Below are 19201 nucleotides of genomic sequence, written 5' to 3'. Positions count from 1 at the left end.
ACATGTTTAAAATCACACTCATGCTCTCTATCCCCAAACGAGGCCCTTCTCCGGTTGGGGCCAGGGGCAGCTCCACAGTCTTCTCACTCTCCTCGGACTGCACCCTCATCCTCTATCCTTCTCAGTCTGTCCAGTTGCCAAGGCCCTCCGCATCTGCATGATTTCTAGAACGGCCCCTTTTCCTCCACCTGAGTCTTGCTTTTCTAGTTTAGAGCCGTATTACCTCTCACCTGAACTGTTGGAATGACTCCAGAAAGTCTTCCTTGACTACACACCCTCCTCTCTCAAGATACTCTAGAATCCTCTACTTTTGTACTGTCCTAGATGGTAGCCACTAGCCACACTTGTCTATTGAGCTCTTGAAATGTGGCCAAGTCCAAACCAAGATGTGTCATCAGCTTAAGATGTCCAGGTTTTGAAGACTTCAGACCAAAAGAAAAAGCAAAATATTTCAATCATTCATATATTGATTACATATTGATATTATACAATTTGGGGCATACTGGTTTAAATAAACTATATTGTTAAAAATAATGTCCCCCATGTTTTTAAACTTTTTAAAGCTCTAGAAAATTTGAAGTTATACATGTGACTCATTATGTTTCTATTGGACAACACTGGCCTACTTTATCTCATCTTCCTCATATATTTGTATCCCTGCATTTAGTAATCCCTGTTGTAATTATTTTGTTCATCTCCTCTCATGGACAGTCTCCTGGAGCCCTTTGTAAGGCTTGCACCTTATTGCATGTTGTATGTACGTTGTATGTTATATCAGTGTATCCAGGACTTATAGTACGTATTTATGTGTTCTTGTTGAAGAAACAAAACTCCTAATTTATCCTCTTGATCACCTTACTGTGTGCCAGGCCATGTCAAGTACTACACAAAGTTCTCTCCATGCATATCTTATTTCATTTTAGCACTCCCTCTTTAAGGCCGGTCCGAGTGTTTTTCACATTTTCAACATGGCGGTGTAGAGGCTCACAGAGGTTGAATCTTATGCCTAGTGAGTAGTAACTCTTGATCTCTAACCCTCTAACCCTGGTTGACTCCTGAGTCCATGCCTTCAGCCATTTTGTCAGAACTGCTATTTTTCATGTCAGTTTCCCCTGCATACCTCCGACTGCTTTGACTCCATCAATCTCCTGACCAGAGTCCTTAATGGATTCCCATTGTGCATCAGGTGAAGTTCTGATTCCTAATGCTGAGATTCAAGGCCTGTCACATTAGCAGGGCTCTGCATTGCCTACTCCCAGAGGACACCATTCCCATTATATCTGATATAAGTGGGGCCTCCTGGAGTTGGGTCCCCAGTCCTGCCAACTGGGACTCGAACCTTCTAAATGAGATGAAACCTTCATCCAGGGAAGGTTGCTCTGTCTCAGCACAGCACAGCCTCCCTGTAGACATGGAAGATCCCTACTAGACTATTGCCATCCTCTTATTTTATAGAAGGAGAAACTCAGTTCTAGAGGAGGAAGTCTTTTTTGAAAGGTTACACAACTGTTCTGTGACAGAACCTTTGCTAGGACACAAGCATCTTCACTTTTGTTGTGGAGACCTCCCTGTTGCCTCAGTGTTCCTTGGAAATTCAGAAGAGAGGAAGGCATTTTCTGTCTGAATAAATAACCTCCACAGCTACGGTACTTCACACTTGCCAAAGAAGAAGCACCTCACTTTTTCCTCTTGATTATTATAGTTTACTAGGTTTGCTGTTGGATGATAAAAGAAGGCACTCAAGTTAACTCATGTACGGGAGGTTTACTGTCATCCGATGCATAGGGCATTGCAAGTGACATAGAAGTTGAGGAACAGAAGATCAGCAGGACTGGGTCCCACAGAGACAGCAGCTGGAGTGCAGGGCAGTCCTTGACCAGTAAGGTGTTCAGAGAACAGGGCAGTGCTCAGGGACAGAAGCCATATTTCTTTCTGTTTGATTTCATTTCTAACTGGCTTGCTCATAAACTGACTTCACTGAAACGTTGGCCATAGGATGTAACTTTGTGGTACTCCATCCCCCAGGTGCTTCATAACCTTTCTGTTTCTGCTCCCTCACTAACTGGCAAATGGTTCCTGTTTACTTTCATTCAAATTCACAAGTGAAAGTGATTCACCCAGCTTATCAGTTTGAACCAGGTTACACAGGTTGAACAATCATCGGTCAGTTTGTGGTTTGGTTATCATTGGACTAGATATGATTCAATCAGCCATGGCTCAGGGTGAGAGGGGAAGCTCCAGATGTTAGAGATTGTGAATATAGGTGTTTACTTGAAAGAGGCTAGAGTAGGCAAGTACGGGGAGCAGGAGTGATATGTTACAAATTTATCTGCAGACGTGTGGTCACTGATTCTTCTGTGCTCTTGCACACAGTCCTGTTTGCAGTGATCACCTCATACCATCATTCATCTGCTAAGACAACTGTGTCACCACTGTTTGAGTACAGTCTGCAGATCAGAGATGCATTGCAGCGTGTGTGTCCCCAGGGTCCAATCCAGGCCAGGCTCTGTGAAAAGTTATTGCTCAATGAAGGAGCGGCAAATAAAGAAAGCTTTATAGATATTTACTGCTCTGAGACGAAGGGAGATTTACAAATAGGGCTTTGATGCCACAAATGACGTTACGTTATGTTGAGCATCTGTCACTGCGATTTTTGCCCTAATCTTCCCTCAGGTATTTTAGCTCATGCAAAAGAAAAATTGAAAATAAAATCTCTCTCTTTCCACACATTAATAGAGAGTGTTTATTCCTAGTCTGAGATGACACTGCTGACAACGTTATTTCCTGTATGTGTTGATATACTTTATTCATCTTAATGATTAACATTTAAAAATATTACAGTGAGAAAAAACTAGCTTAAGATTGAGTATAGCACAAAGAATTTGTTCACTGCACACATTGCATTTGATCATCTTACCATTTGAAGACGATTTAATTATTTGAAGAGATAAAGAATCACTGAATGATTCTACATGTTTTGGGCCTGGGGATTTGTGGATTCCTATACTTTGTGGCTGTGAGAGCCTAAGAATATCAAGAGTGATCATACATACTTAAAAATAAATGAAATCCACCTCTCAGAAAGATGATTTTCAACATCAAATCCTATTCTGGGGTTGAGATGGTCCTTGAGATGGATCTTGCAGTCTCCTTCTCTTGAAGATGAGGAATGTGGAGTCCCAGAGTTTGGGAGCCAGGTCAAGCAAAAGCATGGCTTTTGCAGCCACATAACCTTGAATTTGAATTGCAGCCTTGCCAGTGATTCAGGGTGTACCCTTGGGTGATTTATTTAAGTACCCTGAGCCTCAGTTTCCTTGTAGATAAAATCTGAGTGATACTTACATACAGTTGTGGTGATATATACCAAACGCTGAGTGTACTACCCAGCACTAGAAAAACCACGCACCTGATCAAGGATGATCCCTACTATCATTGCCTGATTTTCTGTAGCTTGTAAGTGATGGAACCAGGATTTGGACCCAGGTCTGCCTGACACCAGGAAGTGAGTGATCCTTTCACTTCTAAAGCTAACATTCCTGTGGTTCTCTATTTCTCTAAAAGCAGAGACTCAGACTTACATTGGAGCAGATTTAAAATTTTCACTTGTCCCTAGAGAATATCACTGTCATGGATAAGGAGCCCTGTTTCCTTTACACTTTAACATTTGAATTTGGCATTAGAAAGTGGAGCAACATATGCAATGAGTATTTTGCCATCTCTGCCGTGTATTTTGCACCTGAGAAGAAGTGATTATTACCCCAAGCTTATGCTTTGCTCCAAGTATAGAAATCAGAGAAGAAGCAATGTGATTTGATAGTTATTGTAACTATCCTTTCCTTTCCTCATTCTTGGTGATTTCCTCAGACATGGCATAATTCCTGTTATTTGATTTGAAACTGGAGACCAGCTTAGAGCCCTAGTGATGAGATCTGAACGGGGAATAAAATATGCTTGAATTAATTTGCATAATGGAATCCGATTGGTTACAAAGCTGTGTTTGTTGGAGTGGAGAGCAGGGCCCCTGAGGTCCCGGACAAGGGGATATTGCAGAATGTGTGTGTGCAGAATGGAGTTTTGAGTTCTGGCATGAGCCTCGGTAATATTCTTAACGTAATGATAACCTGTCTTTAACTGTAAATTAGCTCCTTGGAAATGAAAAGAACAGGTCAGCCTGTCTGATCCTTCCAGCTCTGTGGGGAGGAGAATGCTGAAAAACCAAAGCCGCTTGCTTTCTGTGAAGCACTTTCGTCTTCCTTTCTCTACCCAATAACAATTTCCAGCAGGAGTCCAAATATACTTAAACACCCATATATGTCATTTTCTTTTACGGAGACAAAAGCAGGCACAGCGAGAGAGTTTTATGCTCAAGGCACAGTAGCTTATGACGGGCTATCTGCTCTCGAGATAGAGAGGCGAGCCTTCCACTTAGAGCTGGTGGTTTTGCAAATCCATTTTCCTGTCATGTTATTACTCCTGTGACTTTCAACAACATTTATTTTTCCTTCCAAGCAATATGCCCCCATCATAAAATAAAATTTTCCTATATGTTTTAGTGGAACCCCAATGCTTAGACCTCCTGGTATATTGCGGATATGGAAGAATTGTTCAAGAACTGCCTTGGGGTCTTTATTAAAACCAGTTAGAAAGTTGATATATTTCCTTAATTATTACCAACGTCAAGGTCTTCTTAGGAGGGCGGTCTATTAATTTTCATGTGTGATTCGTGCAAACTCTCTGCCACTGAATACATCGAGCAGATCTCTAGATTTTAGAAGCATTAAAAAACAAAAAACTCCCTGAAGACATCTTTTTTAACCTATACCTTTAGAAATTCTGAAATGGAGTTTATAAATAAGAGGCAAAGGGGCCAGCCTCGTGGTTAAGTTCACGCACTCGCCTTCGGCAGCCCTGGGTTCACAGTTTGGATCCTGGGCGCAGACCTACACACCATTCATCAAGCCATGCCGCAGCAGCATCCTACATGCAAAACAGGAAGATTGGCACAGATTTTAGTTCAGCAACAATCTTCCTCAAGCAAAAGGAATAAGATTGGCAACAGACGTTAGCTCAGGGCCAACCTCCCTCACCAAAAACAAAATAATAATAAATAAAAAAATATATATATACATATATGTAAAAATAAAAGACAAAGATAAACTTTTGTGTAATGTGCTGTTTAAGGACCTGGTTGGACTGTGTTCTTGCTGGACTGATGTAATTACCTCTTGTTCCTCTTCACTTTGGCCATTACTACAAAATGCTTTGTCTTCCTCTTTCTGGTTTGGTTTTAATGGTTTAGTCAGTATTACTCCCCCGCACACAGTGCCACCAAAACTTAAATTATTATCACCATAAAACTATTGTGTGTGTCTTGGGACATGTGTCTATGTTCGATCAGCAGTCTTCACTTAGAGAGGCAGTGTCGCATCAGATTGTAGCGAATACAAATGCAGATCTTGGAACCAAACATCCAGGGTTCATACCGCAGCTCCTCCACTTGCTGGCTCTGTAACCACGGGCAAGTCACTTAATCTTCCTGTGCCAAAAACTGCTTACCTGTAAAATGGAAACAACAATACTCCTACTTTGTGGAGTTATTATGAAGATTTATTGACTCAACTCAGTGAAAGCTCTCAAGAGAGAGTTAGGCAGATAAAAACCCTGGGACAAATGTTAGCTATTATTAATATTTTCATCATAGTCATGTTATTAATATACACCAGGTTCTAATAGTGGTTTACTTTAGGTGGCTTCTAGGTAACAGTTCTTATCACAGTATCCATATCATTTCCTTATGAACTTCAAACACATGCACATGACAAGAGTTGGTATTGTTCACTGGTTAAGAATATAGACTCTAGGCCCTGGCCTCATGGCTCTTTCCTCAAGCAAAAACAGGGGACGATTGGCAACAGATGTTAGCTCAGGGTGAATCTTCTCACCAAAAAAAATTAAAAAAAAAAAGGAATACAGACTTGGAGAACCAGATGTCATGGGTTCAAATTCCAGCTCCGCTACTTATCAAAAGCATAACCTTGGACAAGTTGCTTAATTTATCTGGGCCTCAGTTTCCTCATCGTTTAAAATAAGAATATTCACAGTACCTATTCATATGTTTGTTATAGGAATTAATAGAGGGGTTACTATTTGTAAAGTTTTAGAAGAATGGCTGGAAAAAGGTTTTGCTAAGTAGATTTTCATTCTGAAATTGAATAAATAAAAAACAGTCTTAAAATTCATCTTATGCATACCTGAGATTAATCATCAAAATAACTATATATATTACCTAGTAATATAAGCACTTACAAATAATGGGTCCAATGAATTACTTTTAAAAGCAATTTGGTTTTTCTCTTCTTTCCAACAGAAGAAAATAATTTCATCTTTTCAACCAAGGGTTTATTGTTTATTGGTCATGTGGATATTCTTAAATTCATTAGTATCAAGCTAGAATTTTTTTATAAAGGAAAAAAGTTGTCATCTAGTTTCAACACTTCTAGTGTCAAAAATAATTGTGCTTTACAGCAAAATGGCAGCCAGAAGAAAGAGGTGTAGAAATATCAACTTTAATTAAACCCTTTCTTTCAAATACACTTCACAGTTTATATGCAAGAATAATTTATCACCGTGTGAATGAACACTTAATACTTGGCATGGTGTAAAATGGGCAGAGATCTTGTTGTACCATATGCTCTTTCCTTGTTATTTCTTCTTCTTGAGATTCTGTGGTGGCAATGTCAAGTTTGAATGTGAAGTATGTGGTTCAAATCTTACATTCAACTCTTATTGATGGCCTGCTTCACCTTTGAAGAGCTCAGGCCCTGAACATGTAATTGTGAATAAGATATAATCCCACCCATTAAGAGGCATCCAGTCTAGTCAGGAGATGGCATATGAATCAGAAGAAATGCCCCACCATCTCTCACCAGAACTCCAACCATGAATATGAGGCTGGGAGCTGCTTGTAGAAAGTGTCACCCAGTGGCTTCACATTACAGAGAATGAGGCAGAGCCACCAAGAGGGAAACTGGTGAGCTGCCACGATAAGCTAATAGCAGATTATTGACCCTATCCTCAGCTTCCTGACTTAAGCCTGGGGATCTTCTTGTTGCTTCACGTTGCCTCATTTTAGGATCTAACCCCTCCTGGGTTCCTCCCTGTGCTCCTTCCGCACTGTTAGTTTGGCTTGCAAGAAACAGCATTTGATGTATTATTAATATGCCCGAGTCTGAGGGTGAAGCTGTTAAATGATGACACTGCCTTTTTAATCTTCCTCTTTCTTCCACGTAGCCCTTTACATATCCCAAAGTGTCTGTATACAACGAGTATTAAACCCCCATGCCTTGAAAAGAGACTAACAGAATACATCATGGAGTGGTATTGGGGCAATGATAGACACCTGAAATTAACTGTACATCTGTGGCCGCCCCAGATGCCATTATTCCATATTACAAAGGAAGCAGAAAGGCTTGGGTTGGTAAAGTCAAAGACCATCAGAAAGGAAGGGGTTCTCTACCAACAAATTAGAATTCCACCAATTCCCTTATTTTCTAGACTACTGAGGCCAGATGGCTATGGTATCCCCAGGTCACTCTTGTTCCTCAATTCCTTTTTTAGAGAAAGCACTTCACCACTCTCTCCTGGGAATCTCCATCTGTAAGGCAAGAGCACCTCCCTCTGCTGAGTGAGATTCCACAGGCTTGGATTGTGGCATTCTGGGAAGGGAGGGAGTGAGCCAGTGTGCCCGGTGCCCACTCTGGGTCCAGCCTGATACATGCAGCAGTTCTTGTCATCCCCTTTGTTCAGATGATACCCTGGAGGTTCAGAGGGCCTGAGTGGCATGCCAAGGTCATCCATATTGTAAGATATAGAAGTGGTATTCCAATCCAGGTCTATCTGATCTCCAAATCTAGGTACATTCCATTATGCAAAGATCCATACTTTCTCCTTCATGTTCCCTTTTCCCCCCCACCACTTTATCCAAAGTAGATTGCTAAGAATTTGATGATGCTTTTTATTCCTGCAACTCTCAGGACACTCACCAATTTCATTTATACCCACCAGTGCTGAACTGTCATCCTCAATATCAGTGTGTTATCCTCCATGCCCAACAAGTTTCTGCAATTCCCTCCTATTGGTGATGGATATAGTAATGAGGCTTGTCTGGTTCTGGGAGCTGGAGCTCCAACTGGAGTCTGGGTGGCACTCCAGGGGGTGAGGATGATTGTCCAGAAGAAAGTGTGAGGTGCTAAGAGAGGGAAGCAAGCAACAGAAGTTCTTTGGGGACAATAAAGTTTCTAGCACCAGAATTACTAAGTCCAGTGAATAAGTCCAAGAAGCTAAGACAGGAGTTAAGGACTAGAGAGAAGAGCCAGAGCACTGGAGAGAGGACTAGAGTGACTATAGGTCAGAAACGTGTAAGGTGTATGGAAAGGTGGTAGCTGCTCATCCTTACTATTGATGAGTAGCTGAGTCATGGCTGGACACACGGAAAAACAAGACTTTTGGACAAGTTGATAGCACATGGTGTTTTATTTCACTTCTCCTGGCTGGACAGAGTTTGTAAAATATCCTTTGTAAGACTTACAGATTAAGGTAGGATCTTTGGCTTCTTGTGTAGACCTTTGACCAAGCAAGAGCACATCTTGCTCATGTTGAATTGAATTGAATTGAATTGAATTGAATTGAGACTATAGCCTTCATTGGTCCACCAATGAGAACTTGACCCATTATTTCACTTAAAAATGTTTTTGTGACCACCAGTGGTTTCTCAGGATTTTCCGAGACCTCCCTTCTCTAGCAGGATCCATTGCTGCCATCCTCCTTCTGTATACCCTCCAGTGATGCTGGATGTCTTGAGACATGCTGTGCTTGTGACCAGCTCTGGGCTTGTGGCATGCTGATCTTTCTGCATGGACATCTCATCTACTCCCTTCTTCTCACAGTGATGCTCACTTCAGGGTTGAGCCTAGCCATCCTGTCCTCTTGGAAGTTTCCTTTAACTGCCCCCACGCTGCCATCTGCATCCTCAATCCCCATCAATTAGATGTTCTTCTCCTGGATTCCCATAATGCCCTAATTACAAAAACATACCCAAGCACAATTAAGATTAATAATAATAACAGATAAATATGGAGTGCTGACAGTGTACCAGGCATTGTTCTGAGAGACTTAGGGGAATTACTCATTTAATCCCCATGTTGAGGAGGCAGTGGGTACAATTCTCATCCTCATTTCAAAAATGAGCAAGCTGAGCTCAGAGAAGTCAGTTAGCTCACCCAAACCCATATGTAGTAAGTGGTTAAACAGCCAGTGAGACCTAAGCTTGTGAATTGCACAGCACATTTTGTCTTCTTATAGGCCTTGAAGGGTCTCCATGTGTGTGTATCTCACCCAGCATGTGTAAGCTACGAGAAAGCAGAGACTATTTCTTAAATCACGTCTCCCTCCTCACTACCCAAAGTGAAGTGCTCACGGGGTGTCATGTGGGTCACTGTTTACAGCATGAAATTGAAATGCAGTGGGGATGCAGCCTGCGCCTCATCTGACCTTTCTCTCTGCCTGTAGAAGCCGCCTGGGGAAGTGGGCAGGCCTGACGTGATGTGCTCAGCGAGCAGAGACATTCCACTCCAAGAGAGGTCTGTGTGACGCGTCTGGGAGGCCATCATCGGCCGCAACACCTCACGGTTGGTGGAAGAAGGGGTGACAGCCGCATTCTCCTGTGCCTACCACGTAACCAAAAATGAAGGAGAACTATTGTTTACAAGCCGCCTTGGTGTGCCTGGGCATGCTGTGCCACAGCCAGGCCTTTGCCACGGAGCGGCGGAGCCACCTGCGACCCTCGTTCCACGGACACCACGAGAAGGGCAAGGAGGGCCAGGTGCTGCAGCGTTCCAAGAGAGGCTGGGTCTGGAACCAGTTCTTTGTGATAGAGGAGTACACCGGGCCTGACCCCGTGCTCGTGGGCAGGGTAAGGCTGCTGTTATTCACTACCTACTTGTCTCCCTCTACCATTCCAGTAGGAAGGCATGGCCAGAAAATCTAGAAGGGAAAACACCAGTGCTCTGCCCATCCAATAAAATCCACAAAATCATTGTTCACACATCCTTCCAACCTTTTTTCCCCCCAGTTAATAAACCTATCCATAATATGTTAACATAGACATGTTAAGAACACCTATTTTCCACTTAATGTTATAGCATAAAAGTTCCCTTCTTTAATGGCTGCACAATGGTCTCCTGAATTCAAATGATGATTATTTATTTAACCATTTTCCAACTGGAGGCATTTCTCTGACCACACCCTAACCCCAACATGGATACCCCGCCTTTGTGTCCTCATAACACTGTGTACCCTTTTTATCATAGCCTTCCTTTTTGTATTACACATGTCTATTTATTTGTCTGTCTCCCTCACTGGACCTGAAGCTACTTGTTGTCAGGAATGGTGTCATCCTTGTGTCCCCAGGGCCTGGTGCTGAGCCTAGCTTTGGGGAAGCCTCTGAATACTGGATGAGATGAATGGCTGTGTCATAAGAATGGGTGGGAGTTTGTCTGCTTTGGCTTAGGGATGGCAACACCCTGTTTGGATGGCTTGAGAATCATAGCACTGCTCAATGTTGCCTTGTCCGTGTACCTACTACAAAATAGTGCAAATTTGGAGAGTCTAAAGTATGTTTGAAAAAATGTGTGCCCACTATCATTTATGGTAAAACATGCAACCATCTTTCAGATGATAGTGACGTTAACTACAAGGAGGTAGGTATTCACATACATAACAAGGAAAGCCTGCTATGTGCAGGTGCAGAGCTGGGCAAATGGTAAACCGGGGTAGAATTTTCCCTGATCTCAAAGAGTTCAGAAATTAGTAGAAAAGAGACATTCACCTAAGCAATGAAAAAAAAAAACCAAAATGAGGAATAGAATAATGAAGAAATTCAATACAAGTCATTATGAATTTACATGGTAAATTCGATATGGTTGCATTGTAACCTTTGGGAAGGATAAAAGAAAGTTTCGTGGAGAACATGATAATAACTGTGACCTGAAAGATGAGCAGAATTTTCCAGTGAAGGGGGAAAGGGAATAGATTTGAGGGGTGCTAATTTCTGAGCCTCAGAGATTCAAACAAAGTTGTGTCAATTGCTCTTTAACATGAGAACAGCATCCCATATTTATGAAATTGACATATTTGGAGAGGGTTCATATTAGCTTTGCAGTAATATTGTTCAGGGCTGGGAAAGTGTCTTTCTGAAGAAGTATATCAAAGGAATTTCATTCATTCATACCAAAATGGAAAGATTATGCCCAAAATAGGGGGAGACTTGGGAAATGGGAGCACAGGGAAATAATTAGCACTCAGAATTCCCTGCATCGAGGAGATGGGCTCTGTGCCCAGAGAGGAAGAAGAAACCTCAGCCGTGGCAGGGACTGCAGTAGCTTGAACAATGTGGAGAGCCGTGCATGAATTGTTTTGAGAAAATGGGACTTCTGCCGTGGAGACTTTCTCAGTGGGGAACAGCCTGTGTATTAGGGTGGGGGTTGCAGAAGAGACGGGGCCTGGAAAGGCATTTCAGCATCTCTGTGGAACAAGCAGTTGTCATGCCTACTAACAGGGAGAGTAGGGGAGAAAAAGGGAAGTAGTGAGTGACCTTTAAAATCTAAGCACGGGAGAATGAGTCTGGTGTGAAGTTGGATGGGGGGAAAGGAAAGAAAGTGGTTGGATGCTATGGATCTTCCTTTTGAGATAATGCTGACCTATGGTTCCCCGCGAATAAGGGAATAGACTTGATGACTTGTTCCTTAATCACTTTTGATTGACGACATTCAAGGTTGAATGATTTAAGATGCTCTGAAAAAGTGGGATTTGGCAACCCAGAGACTTTTCAGGATTCTTGCAGGAAGCGTGCTGTGTCACGCTGTGCTATGCAGAGGAGAAGCCATCAGTCTTCGGAGTTAGAAATTGGCTGTGTACACCTCAGCAACAGGATCCATTGATAGCATCGAGTGATTTCCCAAACTGAATTCCGTGTGGAACCTAATAAATACCATTGTCAGTTGTATAGAACATCTTTATTGGAGAGGGAAAAAAGGGAATTTATATCCAACTTGCAAATCTGAAAACAAGAAAAAGATAAGGAGGAGCATATTTATGAAATCTTCTAGTTATTCGGTTGATCATGAAATTTCTGTTTAATTCCCAAGAGACTTGCCAAATTCATATGTAATACATGAAGGACCCTAGACACATTTGTCTGGGCACTCTCATTAAAGTCAGCATTTCATTTCCTTCCTTGTTGCTCATGCACAAGGCTGAGCCCCTAGCTTTTGCCAGGTCTGAGGCAGGAAAAATGAACACGTACAAACCATTGTTGATGGGTGGGGTGAAAGCAGAGTAGGGTACAAGGATCCTGCCCTCACTATGGAAACTTGTGTGAAGATGGGGGCAACGCTATTGATTCGTCGGAGGCCATCAAATAACCTTATATTTTACTCAGAATGACCTTATTCATAAGAAATCTTAGCATAATTTAATGACAGCACATAGCTTGTTATGCATAACAAGTTTTGAAGGAAATGAGAGAAAGTGTGCTTTTCTTTTTCTTTTCCTGAGAAGCACAGTAGACTAGAGTCAAAATGGCCTCGGTAATTTGTACCTACAGGCATCCCCCTGAGCTGAAGTATTTGATCCTTCATTGGGACACTGCAGATCAATTAAATATTTTTTGGGAAATTGAAACAATACAAAAATTTTTAAAAAGCAATGTGTTCAGTCTTGTTTTGTGACTCTGGGCAAGTTCTCTAAGCCTTGGTTTCATAACAATAATAATTAAAATGGCATTAATCATATTAATATTAAAATGGCATTGATGATAGTAAGTGTAAAATAATATAATAACTGTTATATAATAATATTATTATACAATAATAATAAGCTAAAGAGTTTTAATTTATGCTGGATTTTCCTATGTAGTAGGCAGAACCAAAGGCTTTTCATCTTCCTGGTTACTCTTAAAGCAGTGAAAGGAAAGCTTCCCTTTCCCCACGAAGGGAATAATGAGGGCAGAGGAACTCAGATTAAGATGAAAGCTGCAGACATTGAGCTTGGACGACAAGGGAGGGTGAGGAATTTCTTGCTACAGGAAAATTGGACGTGGTCTTTGGGAGAGTTCCATGTTATGAAACACACAGCAGAGGGAAGGCAGAAAGGCACAGGATGGTTGCTTAGAGGAGGACCTGGCTGATTTCCTGGCCCTGCCAAGTGTGAATTTAGTCAAGTACCATTTTTTCTCTGGGTTTTGTCAAAGAAAGTGAAAAACCTAAGGACATTTAAGCTTCTTTCTACTGTCTAAGAAACTACATCTATATCAGCCCATCCCACCCACCTCATGCTTTATGGTTAGAATGGGAGCTTCTTCCACGCAGGCTGCATCCCCCAGTGTCATTCCCAGGGTGCCACACAGTAAGTCTTCTGGAAAGGTCTGATCAATGAATTGTTTGTAGGAACAAAAGCCAGGAAACAAGTTTAGTGTCCTTTGGAAGAGGACTGCTAAGAGAAATGATGATACCATCCATACAGTGGATGAGGTGGATCTTCATGGACCAATGTGGAAGGCTCACCTGAGTTTATTGTTGTAGGAAGACAGAGGTGAAGAGTGATGTGTGCACTATGGTACTTTATTGCATAAAAATACACTAGGACACTTGTTTATCTGGATAGATATTCTTGCACATGCATAGTATATTTCCCAGAGATTCACAAGAAACTGGTAATAGCAGTTGTCTCTGAGCAGTGAAAATGAAGGAATGAGAATCAGAACTGAGAAGACTGACTTATTGCATGAATGTTTATTTTTATTCTATTTTATTTATAAGAATCTTATATATTTATATATAATTTAAATATACAAATATGAATGTATTTCTTTCAAAATAACTCTGTATGCATATTTTGTATGTGTGCATATATAATAGGAGAGGGGGAGAGAGAGTATGAATCTTGGAATTAAAAAAAAAATGTTTGGACGCTGGCTTCACTGTTCCCTGGCTGTGTGACCTTGGCCAAGGCAATTAACTTCTCTAAGATTCTATTTCTTCATTTGTAAAATGGTATGAGAATGCCTGCTCTCATGGGGGGTGTGTGTGTGTGTGTGTGTGTGTGTATTGTAGCAAAAAGCATGTAAGTGAGTCTCTGCCCCCCCATTGCATCCCTCATGGAATTACAAATCTCCATTTCTCTTTTTCCAGCTTCATTCCGATATTGACTCTGGTGATGGGAACATTAAATACATTCTCTCAGGTGAAGGAGCCGGAACCATTTTTGTAATTGATGATAAATCAGGGAACATTCATGCCACCAAGACATTGGACCGAGAGGAGCGAGCCCAGTACACGCTGATGGCTCAAGCAGTGGACAGAGACACCAACCGGCCGCTGGAGCCTCCCTCAGAATTCATCGTCAAGGTCCAGGACATTAATGACAACCCTCCTGAGTTCTTACACGAGACCTACCATGCCAACGTGCCCGAGAGGTCCAACGTGGGTGCGTACTGTGGGAAGACCCACTCTGCCTGGTGTCTCTGCAGGTGGCTGAGCTGGTGCCCGTACTCCCAAATCAAGAAGGAGAGCTCATGCTATATGTTCTTTGGCAAAAAAAAAAAAAACAAAAAAATTTCATTTGTGTAGCTGAAATTTTGAATATTTAAAATGGACCTGAGGTTTTAAAATCTAAACATACATGGCCAGCCTGGTGGCATGGTGGTTAAGTTCATGCACTCCGCTTTGGCAGCCCGGGGTTCACAGGTTCGAATCCTAGCTGTGGACCTACATGCAGCTCATCAAGCCATGCTGTGGCGGTGTCCCACACACACAATAGAGGAAGGTTGGCACAGAAGTTAGCTGACCAAATCTTCCTCACCAAAGGAAAAAAAAAAAATCTAAACATACAAAATTTGAGGAAGTATGGAAGAGAGGAAAGAACATGATTGAATCCAGATCATTCTGGTCTGGTGCATGTCACTGTGTGACTTGGAAACTGTTATGTCTGTTCTCTGAGCCTTAGTTTCTTACTCTGTAGAAAGAGAATAACAATTTCTGGTCTTGCAGGATTAGAAACAATACGCATTCAGTCACTAGCACATGTTGATGTTCAATAAGTAATAGTAATGGTAATATTTTTTTGTGTAGGCATCATGCTACTTAATGATTTACATGCACTATTAGCATTTAATTTTTGCAATGATTCATCGTTGCAATGAGGAAGGTCCTATCTGACATATTTTGTAGATGGGAAACCCAAGCCAGAAACAGGTTAACTCATTTATCTAAAGTCATATGAGCTATTAAGTGGATCCAGAATAACACTTACCCATGACACTATGTCACCATCTATTAGAATAACTCAGAAGTAGGTATGTCTTTTTATTATGCAGAAAGACACATTGCATTGTTGGAGGATAATTCTCTGAAAGATTTCTTCAATTAGCCACCTTTTCCTGGCAATGAATTTCATTTTGCTTTATAGAATGCATGTAGTTGTGATCTTTTGAGAAACATGCCTCATGTTAAGAAAAGTTTGCCTTTCAGACAGTGAGAAGGGCTATTCGGATCACAGATTGAGTCTGGTTATATGAATCAGAGATTTAGAGTCCAAATGAAGTTAAGGATCACCAGGGCCAAGCCACCCATTTTACAGATGAGAAAACCAAGCAGCAAGAATGGGAATCAAGCTGCTCAAGAAAATTAGAAGCAGAAGTGAGCCTAGAGCCCTAAGCTCCTTCCACTCTGCATGTAGAGCCCGTGATGCTAAAAGAAAATCTCCTTCTCCATCTCCAGGAAAGTCACACTCTTCTCATACTTTACAAGAGCCACCCTGAGCCATTTCTTGCCTTCTTCTCTTCCCTTTTACCTGCCCAGTCCTTTAGTCCATCAGTATTCACCTGGGGATTTTAATGAGAAACAACAGACATCAAATAAATCCGTAAGTAGAGGACAATAATGTTAGCAACTGAGCCAAGAGGAAAAGGCCGGTCACCAAAAAGGATACTCCAAGGGGATTTTCATTTCTCCCACCTTTGGGGGCTCCTTGATGCTTAGAGGTAACACCTACACTTCCCATCATGGACAATGAGAGTAGAGTCTGCAGTCAGTACTGGGTTGCAATCGTGGCCTTGCCCCTGACCAACCGAATAAACCCAGACAACTTCTTAGATATTTCTCGGTTTTAATTTTGTCATCTATAAACTATGATGAAGGTCAAATAACATTGATGTAAAATGCAAACAGTTATAATGGACTTAGTGGGGCTCCAGAAGCAAATTAAGCATAAAAAAATAAAAGTTTCCCTAGCTGTACCATGATGGTAGAGAATAGAGCTTACTCTCTTTTATAAATCTCCACTACCTAGAATAGTGCCTGGTTAGATAGGAAGAGCTCAAAAAAAAGTTGTTTGCAGGAAATAAGGAATTACAGAAGAGTAATTAGAAAAAAGTGAGGTTTACTTCTGCACCACATGAAAATCACTGACAACCTTGTAAATGAAAGGGTTGTCAGGGGCGGCGTAAACAGGCTGCCCAGCCTCCCACGTAGAACCTTGCCCGTCTGCTGCTCATGTCACCGAAAGAACTTGGGTTTGGTTGTTTGCTGGATAGGAGTTAGACTCCTGACTCCAGCAGTAATCCACTTTGCAAAATAAATTGCACAACTTTATTACTCTCACATCCAATTTCTCACAGGTACAATGGATGTAGAAAATGCTGAGCAGACAGACGATGGCAGAACGTGCGAAATGTGTCCCAAACAGTGCCTAACACAGAGGAACTCGATAATTGCCGGTTCCGTCCCTTCAGCTTCTCCCCCTCCATTCTGAAACCCAACATGCCAGGCCCCCAGATACTTGTGCCCAGCAAGGAACAGAGGTTGTTCTAGGCAAGACAGACTCCCAGCTTCCTTCAATTCCCTGGTTTCCTTTCATTGTGACCCACAAATGTTCACCTTAGATCTCACCAGATGTCTCCTGGAGGTTTCTGTTCTTTGACTACGAGATCCGTTAGAGGTGGGAAGATGCACTTTTCATGCCAGTAGGGAACAACATTCTGTACAATATTTATAGCCATAAATTAATTAAAATGTAGTATTAGCAGCCATTTTATTACATGCAAAGCAACAATAAAATGATGTATTTATTGCTCTGCTACAGATGGGAGACTGCACTCTGTCCTTTCATGAAAAGCAATTCATCATTAATTACCCTTTATGAGACTCTTTGGGAAGATTTTTATTTAATTATTTGGTATACTGAACATTTCAATTGCATGGGTCTTAGAATGTTTTTGCAATAATGTTCATATTATTATTTTAACTACTTAGCATAGCAGGAGGTACTATGAATATAGAAAGTTCATTTTTAAGCTATGGGAATTTTTTAAAAAATGATAATAAGGAAGGAAGAAAAGATTATTTTGCATCTCAACCCTGGGAAAATGAGAAAATGAGAGCATGTTGAATAATTGTGGGGCTTCCCTCAGTTTTTAATTTTATGATGAAACTTTGTAATCTAGAATATAATTTGAAAAGCTGAGGGACTGTTGCTAATGAATTTACTTCCCTTTGAAGGAACGTCAGTAATCCAGGTGACAGCTTCAGATGCAGATGACCCTACCTACGGAAACAGCGCCAAGTTAGTGTACAGTATTCTGGAAGGACAACCCTACTTTTCAGTAGAAGCACAGACAGGTACCGTGGAATGTCATTGCGATCTCTGACACATTGTGGATCAGGAGGCCATGCCTGCTTACTAACCCTATTTGAGTCTCAGTTTTCTCAAATATGAAAAAGGCCACCTTACAGAAATATTGCAAAGATTAGACACTGCTCATGTGCCTGGCGTATCATTGGTGTCCAATGAGCCATACTTCTTATTGTTTCTGTCTGTATTTCACCATGTCACAATAATAAATATAATCTTAAAATGCATCTTTTGTCTTAAAATTGTGTTAAAATTCAATTTAAATTTAAGAATTTATCTTAAAATACTTAAATTTTTTCTTAAAATCAACTATGGATCCAAATTAAGAGACTATAGAACTTGGGGGCTGATATACAAACTGGCAGGTCTCAAAGCTTGCTTGGAAGCCCACTGTGCAGGGGTGGGGGGGGCGGTGTTAGTGCACAAGTGTGTTTGGGGGACAACACGTCCCCATCTCCTCCACTGCACTTATAGATCCCCAGTGGGCATCACCATCCAGCAGATGTCTTACAGGAAACAAATAGCAAAACCAGAGTGAACAAACATAGCAACCAAAACCAAAATCAAGATGCTGCACTTCATTTATAGCAAATTTGATTCTAGGATTTTTTTTACAGAATAAACACTAAAATCCTGTGAAACTACTAGTCCACAATATTATCCCCCCAAACCCTTTCTGTTTTCCACAATGTGCTGTATATATTTGAAAGATATTTACAATAATCTGGATTTATTATTATACTTAAAATTTGTCAAATATGTGCAGTCATTCATTGCTTAACTACAAGGATACGTTTTGAGAAATGAGAAATGCATTGTTAAGCGATTTCATCGTTGTAGGAACATCATAGAGTGTACTTGGACAAACCTAGATGGGATAGCCTACTACACACCTAGGATATATGGTACTAATCTTATGGGGCCACCATCATATATCTGGTCCTTCATTAACTGAAACTCATTATGCAGCACATGACTGTTTGTATATGTGTTTATATGTATGCACATAGTCTGCCAATTAGATGTTTTGCTCATTTACTAGACATAATTTCTGCTCACCTATGTAATCATTTATTTCTAGCCACTTTGCTTCAGAACACAATTTATGGGGCTGCTTGCTGTGATTTCATCAAAGGCATTTGCCATTTAGCCTTTCCAGGTTTAACCAAGGATTATTGTGGAATTTCATCTAGATTTTTGAGATGTTAAAAACCGGAGGAGGGACTCCAGTTGCAATCTTGTTTGTCTCAGGGTCTCATTGTGAAGAGCCACCAATTTGAACCTACCAAATTATTTAACAGATAAGGAAAACAAAGTTCAGTGAGTTCAAGGGTATTGCTGAGAAAAATACAAACATTGCGGGGGTTAAGAGATGGATAAGGGCTTAAAGCTTCCACAGCGCTCTCATATTTCCAGTATAAATGTTATCATATCTACAGACAGAAAAAGCTCGCAC

At 41.1% G+C, this 19201-nt stretch overlaps 1 protein-coding gene across 4 annotated transcripts in view; it reads left to right on the top strand.

Moving 5' to 3' along the window:
• CDH11 (cadherin 11) overlaps positions 1-19201 on the top strand; it is a 146394-nt gene that overhangs the window by 91493 nt on the left and 35700 nt on the right. For all 4 annotated transcript variants that reach the window (XM_070612042.1, XM_070612043.1, XM_008522966.2 and 1 more), the window contains 3 exons: positions 9568-9970; positions 14247-14541; positions 17613-17732. In XM_070612042.1, coding sequence (XP_070468143.1) covers positions 9743-9970; positions 14247-14541; positions 17613-17732 — 643 coding nt within the window. In that variant the 5' untranslated portion in view covers positions 9568-9742. The remainder of the gene's footprint in view (positions 1-9567; positions 9971-14246; positions 14542-17612; positions 17733-19201) is intronic.

Source organism: Equus przewalskii, chromosome 3 (assembly GCF_037783145.1).
Source record: "Equus przewalskii isolate Varuska chromosome 3, EquPr2, whole genome shotgun sequence".
Lineage (NCBI taxonomy): Eukaryota > Metazoa > Chordata > Mammalia > Perissodactyla > Equidae > Equus > Equus przewalskii.
Note: the sequence above shows the minus strand (reverse complement) of the source record. Positions and strands in the feature narration are given on the sequence as shown.